General features: G+C 43.8%; 1 protein-coding gene across 1 annotated transcript in view; it reads right to left on the bottom strand.

The window, feature by feature from the left end:
* Positions 1–14,554, bottom strand: part of CCDC88C (coiled-coil domain containing 88C) — a 158,609-nt gene that overhangs the window by 64,941 nt on the left and 79,114 nt on the right. Inside the window, exon 5 of the mRNA XM_015414665.1 lies at positions 8,300–8,358. Within this exon, the coding sequence (XP_015270151.1) occupies positions 8,300–8,358 (59 nt within the window). The remainder of the gene's footprint in view (positions 1–8,299; positions 8,359–14,554) is intronic.

Below are 14,554 nucleotides of genomic sequence, written 5' to 3'. Positions count from 1 at the left end.
TTAAGCAAGTTTGGCCACCCCTGCTGTAAAGGAAGCAATCAAACATTTGTTTCAAACATCCCTCCCTTTGTAAATGACCTAGAAGTCCCATGTCTCATCCTTAAGCGGCAGGAACTGGTATGGTAGACAGGCACAGGGTTTGAAAACTTCTCAGTTACAATGTTTCTGCATGGCCTTCTTCAAGTCATTCATTCTTTCTAGATGTTATGAATGAAAAACTACTGATTTTTAATGGAACATAACAACATAAGAGAAGCCAATGTTGGATCAGGCCAATGGCCCATCCAGTCCAACACTCTGTCACACAGTGGCCAAAAATACCAGGTGCCATCAGGAGGTCCACTAATGGAACTGCAGCTTATTACATGGGTTTCATCACCCAAGCTTTTTCCATGCCTCTGTCCACACAGAAAACAAAGCTGCACTTACCTGTAACTATTGTTCATCGAGTATCTTCTGTGCAGGCACACATGGGGACTGCACATGAGCAGGCCTCCCGTCAGTGTGCCGGAGCCAGAAACTTGTTCCCGCCCAGGGACTACGTGCTCCTGCACAGCAGTGCCCCCTACCCTCAGTACCTCTAGTGCTGTCAAAGCCAGAGCATGCAGTGGAGCACAAGGCTGAATATGTGTGCCTGCACAGAAGGTACTCAATGAACAATAGTTACAGGTAAGTGCAACTTTGATTTCATCATCAATCTTCTGTGCAGTCCCACATGGGGATTCTAGCAAGCTACTCACCAGGTGGTGGAGCATGCTCTTCTTACTTGAACAGCAAATGAAGAACTGCCTTGCCCACTTCAGCCTTGCATCTCGCCTGCAGACCCAAAGCGTAGTGATGTACAAACATGTCTGTCGACAACCAGGTGGCAGCTCTGCAGATCTCTGTCAAAGGCACCCCATCCAGGAAAGCTGCGGAAGAAGCCACCACCCTAGTGGAGGGGTCATGAATGTTCAATGGGCATGGCAATCTGGCCCTGTTATAACACTCCTAATGGTCCTGACAATCCATCGGGACAGGGTCTGAGATGACGCTCTCCTACCTCTCTTAGGGCCACTAAAACAAACAAGCAGGGCTCTATCCCTGCAAAACTCCAGGGTTCTCGAGGTAAAATAATAATGCCCTCCTAACATCTAAAGAATGCAACAAGTGTTCATTCTCAGAGCTTGGTGCAGGAAAAAATACGGGCAAAACAATATCTTGGGATAAATGGTACCTAGAAACTACCTTAGGAAGAAACCTAAGATGAGGGTGAAAGATTACCCTTTCAGGAAAGAAATTCAAAAATAGGAGATCTATCTGAAGAGCTGCTAGCTCACTCACCCTCCTAGCTGAGGTAACAGCTACTAAGGGACATATCTTCATGGAAAGTTCTTCCAAAGAATAGGTAGCAAAGGGTTCTAACACAATAGACCGAGATCATTGGGGCACTAAGGGATCCCTGGGAGGGTAGAGATTACCTAACCCGTTAAGAAACCTCTTAGAGAAATGATGGGAGAAAACTGATCCTTCCTCAATTCCTTTGAGATAGCAAGAGATGGCCGCTAGGCGAACCTTCAAAGAAGCAGAAGCAGAAGAAGAAGAGGAGGAGGAGGAGGAGGAGATTGGATTTGTACCCCTCCCTTCACTTGGAGTCTCAGAGCGGCTTACAAACTCCTTTCCCTTCCCCTCCCCACAACAGACACCCTGTGAGGTAGGCGGGGCTGAGAGAACTCTTTCCAGAACTGTCCTTGAGAGAATGACTCTGACAGAACTATGGCTTACCCAAGGTCATCCAGCAGCTGCAAGTGGAGGAGTGGGGAATCAAACCCGGTTCTCCCAGATTAGAGTCCATGCACTTAACCACTACACCAAACTGGCCCTTAGCTTTCAGGTGTAATAAATCAAATACAACCTGCAATGGGGCACCACCTGGGAACACATCCTTCTCACTACACCAGAGGGAAAACTGATTCCACTTATACATATAGAATTTCCAAGTGTTAGGCTTGTATGATTGCAGGAAAACGTCATTAACCTCCTTAGAAAATAGTAGGTCTCTGTCTGAAGCCTCCAGGCTATCAGGTGCAGTTGGTTCAGATCATGACGAAGCACCTGGTTGATGCTGATTAAATCTGGTTGGTTTGGTAGGGGAAGGAACTGACCCCGGAAGACCTCCGTAAGGATCGGAAACCATATTTGACAAGGCCAAAAGGCTGCAACCAGGATCATGTTAGATCTCCTGGCCTTCTCTATTACCCTGATAAGGTGTGGGAATGAAGGGAGCGTGTAAAACAGGTCTCACTGCCAACGCAGCTGAAACGCATCCCCTAGGGAACCAATTCCTACTCCTGCTTGGGAACAGAACCTTACAGCCTTCTTGTTCTCTTGTGTTGCAAAAAGATCGACATCTGGAACCCCCAGAGGGTAAAAAGTGGTTCTAGATAAGTGGGCTTTATGGAACACTCCCTTTCAGGAAAGAACTTCAAAAATGGGAGATCTGTCTGAAGAGCGAGAGTGAGTCAGCCCTGCTCAATCTGTCAGCTTCCGTGTTTAAACTCCCAGGGATATAGATAGCTTGAATGGAAGCACCGAGCTTCACTGCCATGTCTCATGCAAGGGTAACCTCCTGATATAGACCTCTGGACCCTGGACCCCTTTGCTTGTTTAAATAAAACATTGTTAACTGTATTGTCCATTTGGACAAGAATGGATTGGTTCCAAAGGATATCTGAAAAACAATTCAGGTCATAATGAACTGCTCGCAATTCTAAAACGTTAGTATGCAGCAGATTCTAGCCAACAATCCCTCACAGTAGGTACCCCAGCCCGTGTGAATTGTCCGTAGTAAGGACTACCTCATGCTCAGAAACTCCAAAGGAAATCTTCAAAAGGTAGGTCTTTAACTTTAAGCCTGGTCTCCATAGGCAGGGCCCATTGATCTCAACCATGCGTGGTGCCAAAGTACCATGGAGCTCGGCATGGCCCGCGCAGCTGAATCTGCAGAATGTTGTCTTGCATTAATTTGCTGTTTAGAAAGTGCAACAGCTGTTTCAAAAGTTCAACTTTAGCAAGGTGATACTTATCTTCCAGTAGGAGTTCCAGGAACGGAAGAATCCTCTCCCATAAGAAGAGCTGATAACCACCCATAATGGTTTCATAGTTGGTAATTCTGAAATCTAAGGCTGCTGAAGAATATAATTTTCAACCCAGGACATCCATATTTTCTCTCTTCCCCTTCTGTGGGAGCAGAGTGATATGCCTGACAGCCCTTCGGCTGCATCTCCTCCCTAACCAAGGAGGGTGGTGGAGGATGAGTTGTCAAATAACTAAATGGCTCCTTCTTGATGTTATAAAAATGTTCTACCCTTCTGGAGGCAGTCTGGAGAGATGTAAGTTTTTGCCACAGTTCCTGCACGAGGTCCTCAAGGCCCTCCAACCCCAGGAAATCAATAATCCTGGGAGACTCTGAATAGAGGCGACTCAGTATCTTATATTTGGGCTTGTGCTCTGAAGTAATGACTTCTATCTCAACAGACTGGGCCATACAAATCATCTGCTCTCCAAACATTCAGAGATCCTCCGAGGGAGATGCTGGAGATGGCTTCCCTACCTCTCGTCTGGGCTTGGGTCTCATGTTGTGTCAAATCTGTTGGGTTTGATTGTTGGTTCTTCTCCTTTCACTGCAGGGAATAGGAGAACACAGTCTGCATGACATGGTCACTGAAGTGGATACGAAGACACCTGATGAGGGTAATGATATAAATTCACATCCCTGGGGCTTGTGAAGTTGTCACCCCATTCCTCCAAATAGCTCAGAGACATCATGTAGAGATGCGAAGGCTACTCATAGGTGGTTGGGGCTGAGACCACAGAACCGTGGACATTTGTTTTGGATTGGACTTGCATGGAACTTGGCCATGTGGTAAGCTAGTATCTCTGTCCCCATTGAAAACAGAAGCAGGTGGAGATCTCAGACCCAGAGATGGGGTCCTGGACTTCTCTTGCAAGGCTGGTGTTGGCTCAGGAGTGCAGATGGGAGTGTTCTGCTGGGGAGCCAATCTACACTTTTCCTTTGTCTTGCCTTTAGCTTTCTTAGCTAGAGGCTCAGAAGAGGCACAATGAGCCCAAGGGGAGCATGACCGAGATTGGATCCATTGGGACATGGATTCGGGAGGCGAAGTCGAATGTGTTGATTCTGAAGCCGCGGAATTTGGAGCTTTCTCCAGGGCCAACTTGGATGAGGGCCCTGAAGCTTTAAGGGCTTTCTCCCATATTGCTGCTTTAAGTTTCGATGCCCTGTCCCCCTGAGCTTTAGGGGTGAAGCAGGCCTTACACGTGGAGACAATATGTCCTTCACCCAAACATAACAGACAAAGGTTATATTCGTCAGTTTGGGTCATCTTCACTCCACACTGGGAGCACTTCTTGAAAAGAGCCTTCTGAGCCACAGAAAGGACTCAGAAGCCAACGTAGCTTCAACAACGGAGCCTGCTTTGGTGGGGTGCGGGGTATAAATTTGATAAATAAATAAACAACTCTGGACAAAAATTCCTGCCTCTAAGCCAACTAATAGAAATATGATTAATACATACCAGCAGAACTACAGACTACACAAAACATTAATTAGCTGCATTCAGCAACATGGTACTGTAAAATACCTCCCACTGTAACTCCCAAAATTAGTGCTTGGGGCTGGAAAACACCCATCTGATCTCTCTTGGAAACATACATACACTAAACAAAATCAATCAGAAGCATGGATAAATAAATCTAAACCTAGGTGAACAAACCTGGGTCTTAACTTGGTACCTAAAAGTAAGCCGGTTAAGTAAGCATCTGGAAAACCGCTGTGCGGAAGGAGTGCTACATTCCAGGTGCCACTATAGAAAAAGTGCTTTTTTTTGTTACCAGTCACCTTGCCTGTGAAGATATGGGCACACAGAAAAGGGTCTTGAGGGGAGACTTAACTTGGCACGCAGGTTGAAGTAGATACCAGTGGCCCTTTAAATACCCCGGTTCCATTCATCTGCTGAAGGGCTTTCCCACCTAAAATATCCACCACCATGTCCAATTCAAGTTGTGAAACATTCAAAGCCGTTCAGTAAACATATTTGCACATAAAATTGTTTAATTCAATTAAAGACAATAGGGTTATAATGAACTGCTGGCTTCACTGGCTTGAGGATCCCAACCACAAGTATCAAGAGTCGAGTCCAACAGTACCTTGGAGACCAAGATTTGTGGTAGAAGCTTTTGATAGTCAAAGCTCCCTTTGTCAAATCTGACTCAAATCTAGCTATTCTACTGAAGACCAACACAGCTACTCTCTGAAACAACCAAACGTATGGCACTGACTTCAGAGCTGTTGAAGTGGAAATATAATAGGCATACCACAAAGGCCAGTCTTGTGTTAGAAATATAACAATTAGGAAGTACCAAGATTGGCACTGCCATATAAAGAGAGAGTTTTCCTGACATAATTGACTTGACACAGCCAAGCAGGATTGAGTGTCCTAAAGCATGACAAGAACATTTGTCGAGCATCATAGAAAGAGGGTCAGATCATAAGTGCAGGCCGGCTGGTGATGCTTTTGTTGTTTACTAAGCCACCCCTAAGTGGCATTCCAGACACAAAGCTCTGGTGAAGGGAACACTGGTTCTTTTCTTTGGTTAACTGCCACATATTTTGAGTGTATGGACCACGTGAATCCATGACCCGCTGGTGTAATATTTAATCAAGCCTAGGTGATGATTCCACATCAAATCCTACCCATCATCAGTTTCACAAAAGAAAACTCCCTTTAAAAAAAAAAAAAGGAACAATACTGTTTTAAGCATTAAGTGTTTTAAGAATGCAAAATAATCCTGGAAGAAGATTATTGCACTATGCTCTTCAGATTGCTTTATTGTGACTATATTCATCATGCCCACTAATTCAAAACACTACTGAAGCAGGGGGACAAGTTAAGACAATCCTTTACTGAACAATATCCGTTCCTCCTGTTAATCTATCTTGTTCCAGATACTTTGCGCACAGGTTCCCACATGTCAACAGGGAACAACACAGAGAAAAAATACCAGCCTTGTTAGGCTTTTTATGATCATCATCTTCTGCATGGTCCTTCCCTTCACGTGCACATTTTTGTGAAGACCCTAGCCAGACGGTCGCTGTATAAATGCACACACTACTATCTCCCTTTGATGTTCCTCTAACAAAGTTCAACCACTGAAAAGACTGACAAGCCCCTCAAAAAAACAAACAAACCCAAGTCTTATTACAGTCTAGTAAATTGATGCAGCACACAAAATTTCCATCAGCTACAGCTCACTTTGTTCAGATGATCATGAAACACAGGGGGGGGGGGAGAAACTGTGCACATGACCTCTGTAATACAATGCTATACAAAGATCCTCAGTACCTTTTCCCCTCTGGCACCTTCTTTGATAACCTGAGGACATGAGAGCAAATGCTTGGGAGAGGAAGGTATACACTGTTCCATAGACACTGCCAAGGACAGGAGCTGACTCTGAGTTTCGATACATCTACCACACCCTTTGGATATTCTCCAGTTCCCTGACTCTGGAGTAGAGGACATTTGAGGATAAAGGGTGGGAAATCCCTGCATTGCTCCCTGTTCCACAGATATAGGAGGCTGACCGATGATCCACTGTAACCCTTACACCAGCACGACTGATCTCCTATTTAGGGTGGACACCTAAGATGTTCAGAGATGTAGGCATCCCTCAACATTTTATCCCACAAGAGACAGGAAGAGGATAGAGACTAAGCCACAATTACCAATACCCTGCCCAACCTCCAAACAATTCAAGTAACTGATGCGGCAGTCCAGTTGTTCTTCCAAGCCTGAACAAATAAGCACCGTCTAAGCCTCGTACTTTGAACTGTGAAGCTTTGGTAGGAAAACGGGAAGGGGGGTGGTCAAGACTGACCCTGTCTTTGTGCAATAACATAACCAAGCTTTACCCGGGTTTGGTCTCAGTAGCTCCCCGAGTAACACATACCATAAAGCAAAAGAAGGCTTTCTTGAAGAAATTCAAGAAAAGGTATAAAAACAAGGCATATAGTTCAGCGGCAGTGAAATGCACACAAATAATAAAACCGACCAGCTACTCTTACACACTGATATCATAACACAGCACAGTTGGGTTCTTAAAGCAAAGAGTTTTCCAGAGCATAATACAAATATCTTCTTGGCAGCAAGGAGGGGCAGGAAAGGGTAAAAGGGAATAATGATTCTTCTCTCTAACCATACTTATAGAAAAATGCCAGCCACAACCTCCTGACCTCCTTAACCAATCACTGGGCAGTATCCGTGATCTTTCCAAGGTGAGAGTGAGCTCCCCCTTCCATACCAGGTACACAGCTGAACTGTGCAAGAGAATTAACAGGCCTAAGTGGATGCCCTTGGAAGAATAACTGCCAGTGTGTGTGTGGGGTGTGTGTGTGTGTGTGTGTAGCTAATTGCCTGCAGAGAATCAGAGAACGGTAAACTTAGCTGGAAAGGACTGGAAAATTCCTCTAAGATGGCTTCTCTATTGACATGGAGCTATTGGCTATTTCTACTGACAGTACATCGCCATTATACTGTTAGTTTGCTTTCTGATTTATTCATTTTAGAGTGGTAGCCAGATTAGTCAATTACAGCAAAAAGGATAGAATGGGCCTAGTGGTACCTTGAAGACAACTGTTTTCTGCCATAAGCTTTTGTGAGCTAGAATATCAGATGCACAAAGAAAGACCTAGATTTGAGTCCAGTAAGCACCTCAGAGGCCAACAATATTTGCAGGGTATACGCTTTCGAGAGTCAAAGCCCCCTTAGTCGAATCTGAGGTGCTGCCGGACTCAAATCTAGCTTTTCTACTGCAGACTCAACATGGCTGCCCTCTGCAATTTGATGCACAAAAGCTCATCCTTAGTTGGCACAAAGAGGTATTACTGGGGGTATTCTATCAGTAATAATTACCACCAGAGTGAATTTGTCTGAACATTAGTTGCTGTAGATTTTCCGGGTTGTGTGGCTGTGGTCTTGGCATTGTAGAACCTGACGTTTTGCCAGTAGCTGTGACTGGCATCTGACATTCTAGCTCACAAAAACAATGTCTGAACATTGGCTGTGTTGGGTGCATTTTACTTTCAGGAAATGTGTGAGAGCTAAGAATACTAATGCAGATTGCCTGCTGCCTGGGACAAAGATAGGTTAAGATCTGTAGGCAGTTAGTGTATCTTAGTTTATCAGTTCCATGAACAGCTACCTTGACTGTAGCTTCTTAAGTAGTAAACTAGTAGAAGACTTACCTGCACTGCACAGCCCAACACCAGCAACAGCAGCTTTTTAATTTCATCCATACTTTTACCTAAGAGAAAAAATGAATCCAAATAACAGAAGATTATTATAGTGTCTTGTTTTTAAAAAAGAGCAACTATTTATGAACTAGAACTAAGAAGCAAAGCACTTTTCAAGAGGTGGCATATCACTTAAGTTTATAAGAGGGTTTACAGTGTAATTTGATGTTTCTGTTTTTGAAAATTTCAGCTTGTGTGTTTAATCTTCTCAGCTCTTATACTTGCTAAGAAACGTCCCCCAAATCTGAGTTTGTTTAAAAACTTAGTAAACCAAAATTTGCAGACACTGCCATGATTTTGACACAATAGCAAACCAAGTTTTGCCTCTATGTGAATGTGCCCTCGGGGAGGGGTAGTAGTCTTCTCTCGTGTATCCAGATAACGAGGTATTTCAGCTTTTGTGATAAGAACATTTGCTGTGATATGTGAAACAGCAAACTACAGTTTGCTGTTTCCCTGCAAACCAGGATTAAGCTACAGTTCTGAATCCTGATTTACAAGATTAGCGCAAAACAGAGTTTTGATGGCTTAGATGCAGAGGCAAACTATGGACATAAACTGTTTTTGCTGCATTTGATGGGACAAAGGTACATATGAGATCAAGGATGCCTTAGGCTCATTCACATAACAGCAATTCATTCTCTTCTGTTACGTCTCATCCATGCCATAACTTGCACTTGGGAAGGGAGGGAGTCTTATGATTTTTTATATGGTTGATGCAAATCAGCATAGTTTCTTTGTATCAATGAGTAGCTGCTGGGTGGCATCATAATGCATCCTTATCTACTTGTTCAAAACACAGTAGTTTATTCCAACTTTAGCTTTCAAGAAGTGCCTTCAGCTCCTCACACAGCCTCTCCAGGAGCAATTAAAATTACTGCTCTTCCTCTGTGCTTGTCTGCATGATGGGGGGAAAACCCACAAAGATGTCTCAATTGAGAGGCTGCATCCATGAATCACTGAATACAACCTCTGAATATCTCTTGCCTTGAAACTCCATGGGGTCACCATGACTTGGCTGCGACTTGATGGCAAAAAAATTTTTTTTACCTTGTTTGGCATACCTTTTTTGTGTCCTAGTACATCTTAACTTGGGAAGCACTGATGATAGTTTTGTATACTTCATTATCAGTAGGGGACTAAAGGTTAAGAACCACTGGTCTTCACTCAATGACTGGACCTTGCAAAAATAGCCCCGTGCAGACATTACAGTGAATGCACAGGGGAGAGGGGAGCAACACTGTGTGCACTGCCTCCAAGTTCAGCTGAACTCAAGCAGGGGGTTATATACTTTAAAAAGTCTGCACATATTGCTCTTTAAGTGATCAGGACAGGCTTTATGATTTTGGAGAGATCTGAATGCATGGGGGTCATCCTTTTGTTGTGTCCGTGCATGCAGCCCCAACCCCACAGCTCCAAGTGTTCATTATTATATCATATATACCATGCATATATGAACTTTCTTTGAAGACCCTATGGGGTTGCCATAAGTCACCTAAGACTTGACAGCACTTTCCACCACCATAGATGAACTCCCATAAACTGAACGGACCCATTGGTCCACTTAACTCTGCACTGTCTACTCTGACACCAGCTCTCAAGGTCGTAGGCAGAGAAAGGACTTTCTCAGCACCTGCTACACAAGAGCCTTTAAACCAGGGGTGTCGAGCTCTTTTGTTATGAGGGCCGGATCTGACATAAATGAGACCTTGTTGGGCCGGGCCATGTGAGTCATAAAATGTACTGCCAGGTAGCGGAGATATAAACTTTATAAAGGACACAAACACAAAGGGTTTTTTTTTACTTAAAATAAAAACATGCTTAAAACATTAGCACTCTTGCAATAATTTGTTTATTTAACAGTGTCTGATAACTGACACCTCTTTCTCTGCATTATTGCATCAAAATGTCTGTGCTGTTGCAATCTTGAGTATGCTGTTCAGGTGTGTATCTGTAAGCTGCAAACCTACGATGAAATAGCAGCAGCAGAACTGGAAGAAGAAGCAAAAGACAGCCAGTTCCACTGGGGGCCTGATAGAAGCCCCCAAGCCACATGTTTGACACCCCTGCTTTAAACAGAAATGCTGGGGATTTGAACTCCAGACATTCTGTGTGAAGTGTAAAAGGTTATCTTCAAGATCAGGCTTGACTGAAGCAGTACTGGCTGACCCATCACCATCCAGTGAGCTTCAGGACTGAGCAGTGAACTGAATCCCAGTATTTTCCATCCCTGTCCTATAATTCCTCCTTTCCTCTCCCTGACCACAGCTGCCGGGCTCCTGTACATTACCAGCATTGGTTTTTCTCAGTTCTGCAACAAGAGGACAGTTGCAGAAGAGGGCACAGAAGAGGAACTGAAAGAAAGAAACTAATAAGAGTAGTTCAGCAGTGGAATCGGCTGCCTAGGGAGGTGGTGAGCTCCCCCTCACTGGCAGTCTTTAAGCAGCAGCTGGACAAACACTCCTCAGGGATGCACTAGGCGACCCGTATGGCCCCTTCCAACTCTGTGATTCCATGATTTCTATCAGTTCCACCCTTGGGTTCTGCACTTTAAAGGTAAAGGTTCCCTTGCTCGAAAGCCAGTCGAGTCCAACTCTAGGGTTGTGGTGCTCATCTCCGTTTCAAAGCCGAAGAGCCAGCGCTGTCCGAAGACGTTTCTGTGGTCATGTGGCCGGCATGACTAAACACCAAGGCGCACGGAACGCTGTTTACTTTAAATGTTTACTTTACAGCACCATTTAAACTCAGCTACTAGCAATGCCACAGCATGATTTGTGTAAACGATACATATTCAAGATTAAGCCACTTCCTAGTTTAAAGATACACAAAACTACAACACAGCCAGCATTCCAAAATGCCCAAAGTCCCACAGCTTAGCATATGAAAGCAATTTCCACTCCCAAGTTCTCTGGGTCTCACAATGAATTTCAAGCTACTGCACAAAAGTAGTCATCTAACTGTGAACAAGATAGCTAATCTGCTTAAGTGCTTTCCTGGATCAGGGCCAAACTACTGAGCCCCCCTCACATCGTCAAGTCTGCATTTCACAGAAACAGCTCCCTGGCCTTATTCTTGTCGTAATCATCCATTTTTTCCATCCCTTAAAAGATTGCCTACAGTCCATATTAAAACATTTCTAGGTTTGCCAACAACATGTCTGAAGATGAGAGATTTACAAGCTCCTGGGTCCTGCTAACAGGATGACTGACAGAGGAAAGGGGGTCTGATCTTTAATGCAGGCACCAGAAACTCTGCTTGTGTGGAAATGGATCTTCAATCAGATCTCTGGTCCATTTACTTGAAGAAAATGTAGGAAATACTGTGCAGGTGATATTTACTCAATTTCTAAGAAGCTCAAGCAGTGACTCGGGGTACAGCACAGTGCTTTGTATACATAAGGTCCCAGGCTCGATCCTGACACCTCCAGTTAAAAGACTGCAGGCAGCAGGTCTTGGCAAAGACCCCTATCTCCCCCAGACCCTCAGCTGCCATTGCTGGTCACAGCAGACGATCCTGACCCAGATGGACCACTGGCCTGACCCACTATGAGGCAGTGTGGTATGTTTGTAAGAAAACTTCTTCCTGCCTTCTAGCCAATATGTGCAAAGCAATGGAAATAATTGACAGGCACTTGGAACTTTACCTGTTTCACTACTAGTATTTAATTTTTACTGCTATGCATTAAGCTTACCATGCCCCTGCAGCGTAAAAACCTTCTGCTTTGGCAGCCTCAACAAAAACAATATCCCTGGCTTTATTTGCTAATATTTGAACAATTCCCCATTCACATCGAGGAAGAAAAGCAATGACCACACACAAGCTGCCTTACACCCTGGAACCACTGGAGCCTGGGTGGCGGACACATGTATATAATAACACACACATAAGAGGTTGGTAGCAGACTTCCTTTTATGTTAAATGAGAAAATGTCTCTCAAGAGAAATCACCACCTTCATTCTGTCCAACCACAATGTTGATTAACTAACTACACGCTTGCAGGTGCTTGGACAGAAATGTTCTTTGTAAAAATGAAACAGAGATACAACTCACTGAATATCTGGGGAAAACAGGAAACATTTCTTGAACATGTGCTAAAACCCAGAGATGAGCTCTGGTTAGTATTTGAATGGGAGACCACCAAGGAATTCCAGGGTTGCCATGCAGAGGAAGACAATGGCAAACCACCTCCATTAGTCTCTTGCCTTGAAAATGCTATGGGGTCATTATAAGTCAGCTGTGACTTGATGACAGTTTACACTCAAAACCCCAGAAGTAGCACAGATCTCACTCCTCTGTCCTAAAATGCACGAGGAGAGCGTAAAGAAGTAAATCATTACCTGAGTGAGCCCTTTGCATGAGATACCTTATCATGTTTTGCTATGCAAGCCTATGATGCTATCCACAAGAAACGCAAATGAAAATTGATTGTTGCAGACATTTAGATTTACAAATGGCAAAATGGCCTAATTACTAATCGACTTGGGGCAAAATTCAGTATGGAAAAATAATCCCTGTTGCAGAAGCTGGCAAGTGAGCTGGGAAAGAGCTGTTTTTACTTCTTGTGTGAGGATTGTTTTTGTGTCCTGGATTCTATTCTCAGCACTCATCCAATGCACCTTTTAAACATAAAGGTAAGAATGTTTCAATAAACAGATTCCCTTTAAAGAGAGTTTCCAAATCTAAAAGAAAGGGACTCCAAATAATGCTGACATTTTAATGGGTCTGTTCGGTGCAGTAATTTGCACAATTATTTATACCTAAGACTCCAATAATTCAGTTTCCAGGGCAATTTTGTGCACGCTAATCTTCTTCAATTGGAGTAACTCTGCATAGAATTTCACTATTAATGAGTTCTGTTACCACCTCCCCACCCTCATTTCCCATTTTAAGAAAACAAGTCATTCTAACCTCCAAAGGTGGCATTATCTTCTTCCCCATGTTTCTTAATGCCTACTTTTCAAAGAACAAGTTATCCAGGCACAAAAGGGTACACTTGTGCTCCTTGTAGCACACAAAAAGGCAAACCATAATTTAATTGATGACCTGTAATAATACAAATAACTTCAAACCAAGTTCCCTTGTATACAAAAACAAGCACTGAGTGATCTCACAGCAGAGAACCATGCCAGGCTTTGATTAGTGCAGTACGATCATAGCTTTAATTTTCACAAAAATCCTGTGTTCTTCCTCACTTCCATTTGAATGACAGATACAAGTGAAACTGCACAATGGAATTATTAGTAATTACCAGGGATAATAGGAGACAAGCAAAAACAAATTCAGCAAATGTGTTATTAAGTTGCTGGCAGTTTTTTAAAAGAAATCTTCTGCTCCTGCCAAATGGTGCAGAAGTTGGAAGGTATATCAAGTGTGGTCTCCCATTACTTTATCCCAAAGTTTAACTGGGTGTTTTTCTACATTAAGAGAAACTACACAGACACTGAAGGCTGCGGTCAGACGTGCAGTTTGATCCAGTGCGGCCTCACTTCTAATCGAGCCAGGGTTTTGGTTTTTTTGGTAACAGAGAGTTTTGATCAGACCTCCCCCCTTAACCCACTTCAGTGCACTTTCACTCCATGGCTGACTGATCAGATGCGGAAGCCACAGAGTGCAGTGGGGTGGTCGGGCAGTTTTTTTTTTAACCATTTGTCTTTTGAGCTTGCACATAAGCATGTATGGGAAGCAGCGCTTCAAACTCCTGGAAGAATCGCGGGAGCTGGTGGCCAATAGGATTGCTGCAGGAGGCTGCTGGGATATGTAGTTCACTGTGAAGGAAGTGATTTTGAAACGGCTCTTGATAAATTCAACACTTCAAATGTTTCAAAGCCAATAGAGAAGCCTCATCCTGTGTGCTGCTGGAGTTTTTATTTAAAAGTTTGGAGTGAAGCTGGAGTCATGGGCATCCTTCTCAGACTGCCCCCCTCCCTGAAAAAACTCATGTTTTCAATTGACCCCTTCCCCACCCCATTGGCCGGAAAGAACAGAAAAAAGTACACATGAGCATCCTTGACAAGTGTTTGTCCAGAGACTACTTAAAGACTTCCAGTGAGGGGGAGCTCACCACCTCCCTAGGCAGCTGATTCCACTGTTGCACAACTCTGTCAAAACGTTTTTTTCCTAATATCCAGCCGGTACCTTCCCGCCCTTAATTTAAACCCATTATTGTGAGTCCTATCCTCTGCTGCCAACAGGTACAGCTTCCTACCC

Source organism: Gekko japonicus, unplaced genomic scaffold (genome assembly GCF_001447785.1).
Source record: "Gekko japonicus isolate JY-2015 unplaced genomic scaffold, Gekko_japonicus_V1.1 scaffold1035, whole genome shotgun sequence".
NCBI classification, from domain to species: Eukaryota; Metazoa; Chordata; class Lepidosauria; order Squamata; family Gekkonidae; genus Gekko; species Gekko japonicus.
The sequence above is the reverse complement of the archived record's forward strand: the minus strand, read 5'-3'. Positions and strand labels throughout refer to the sequence as shown.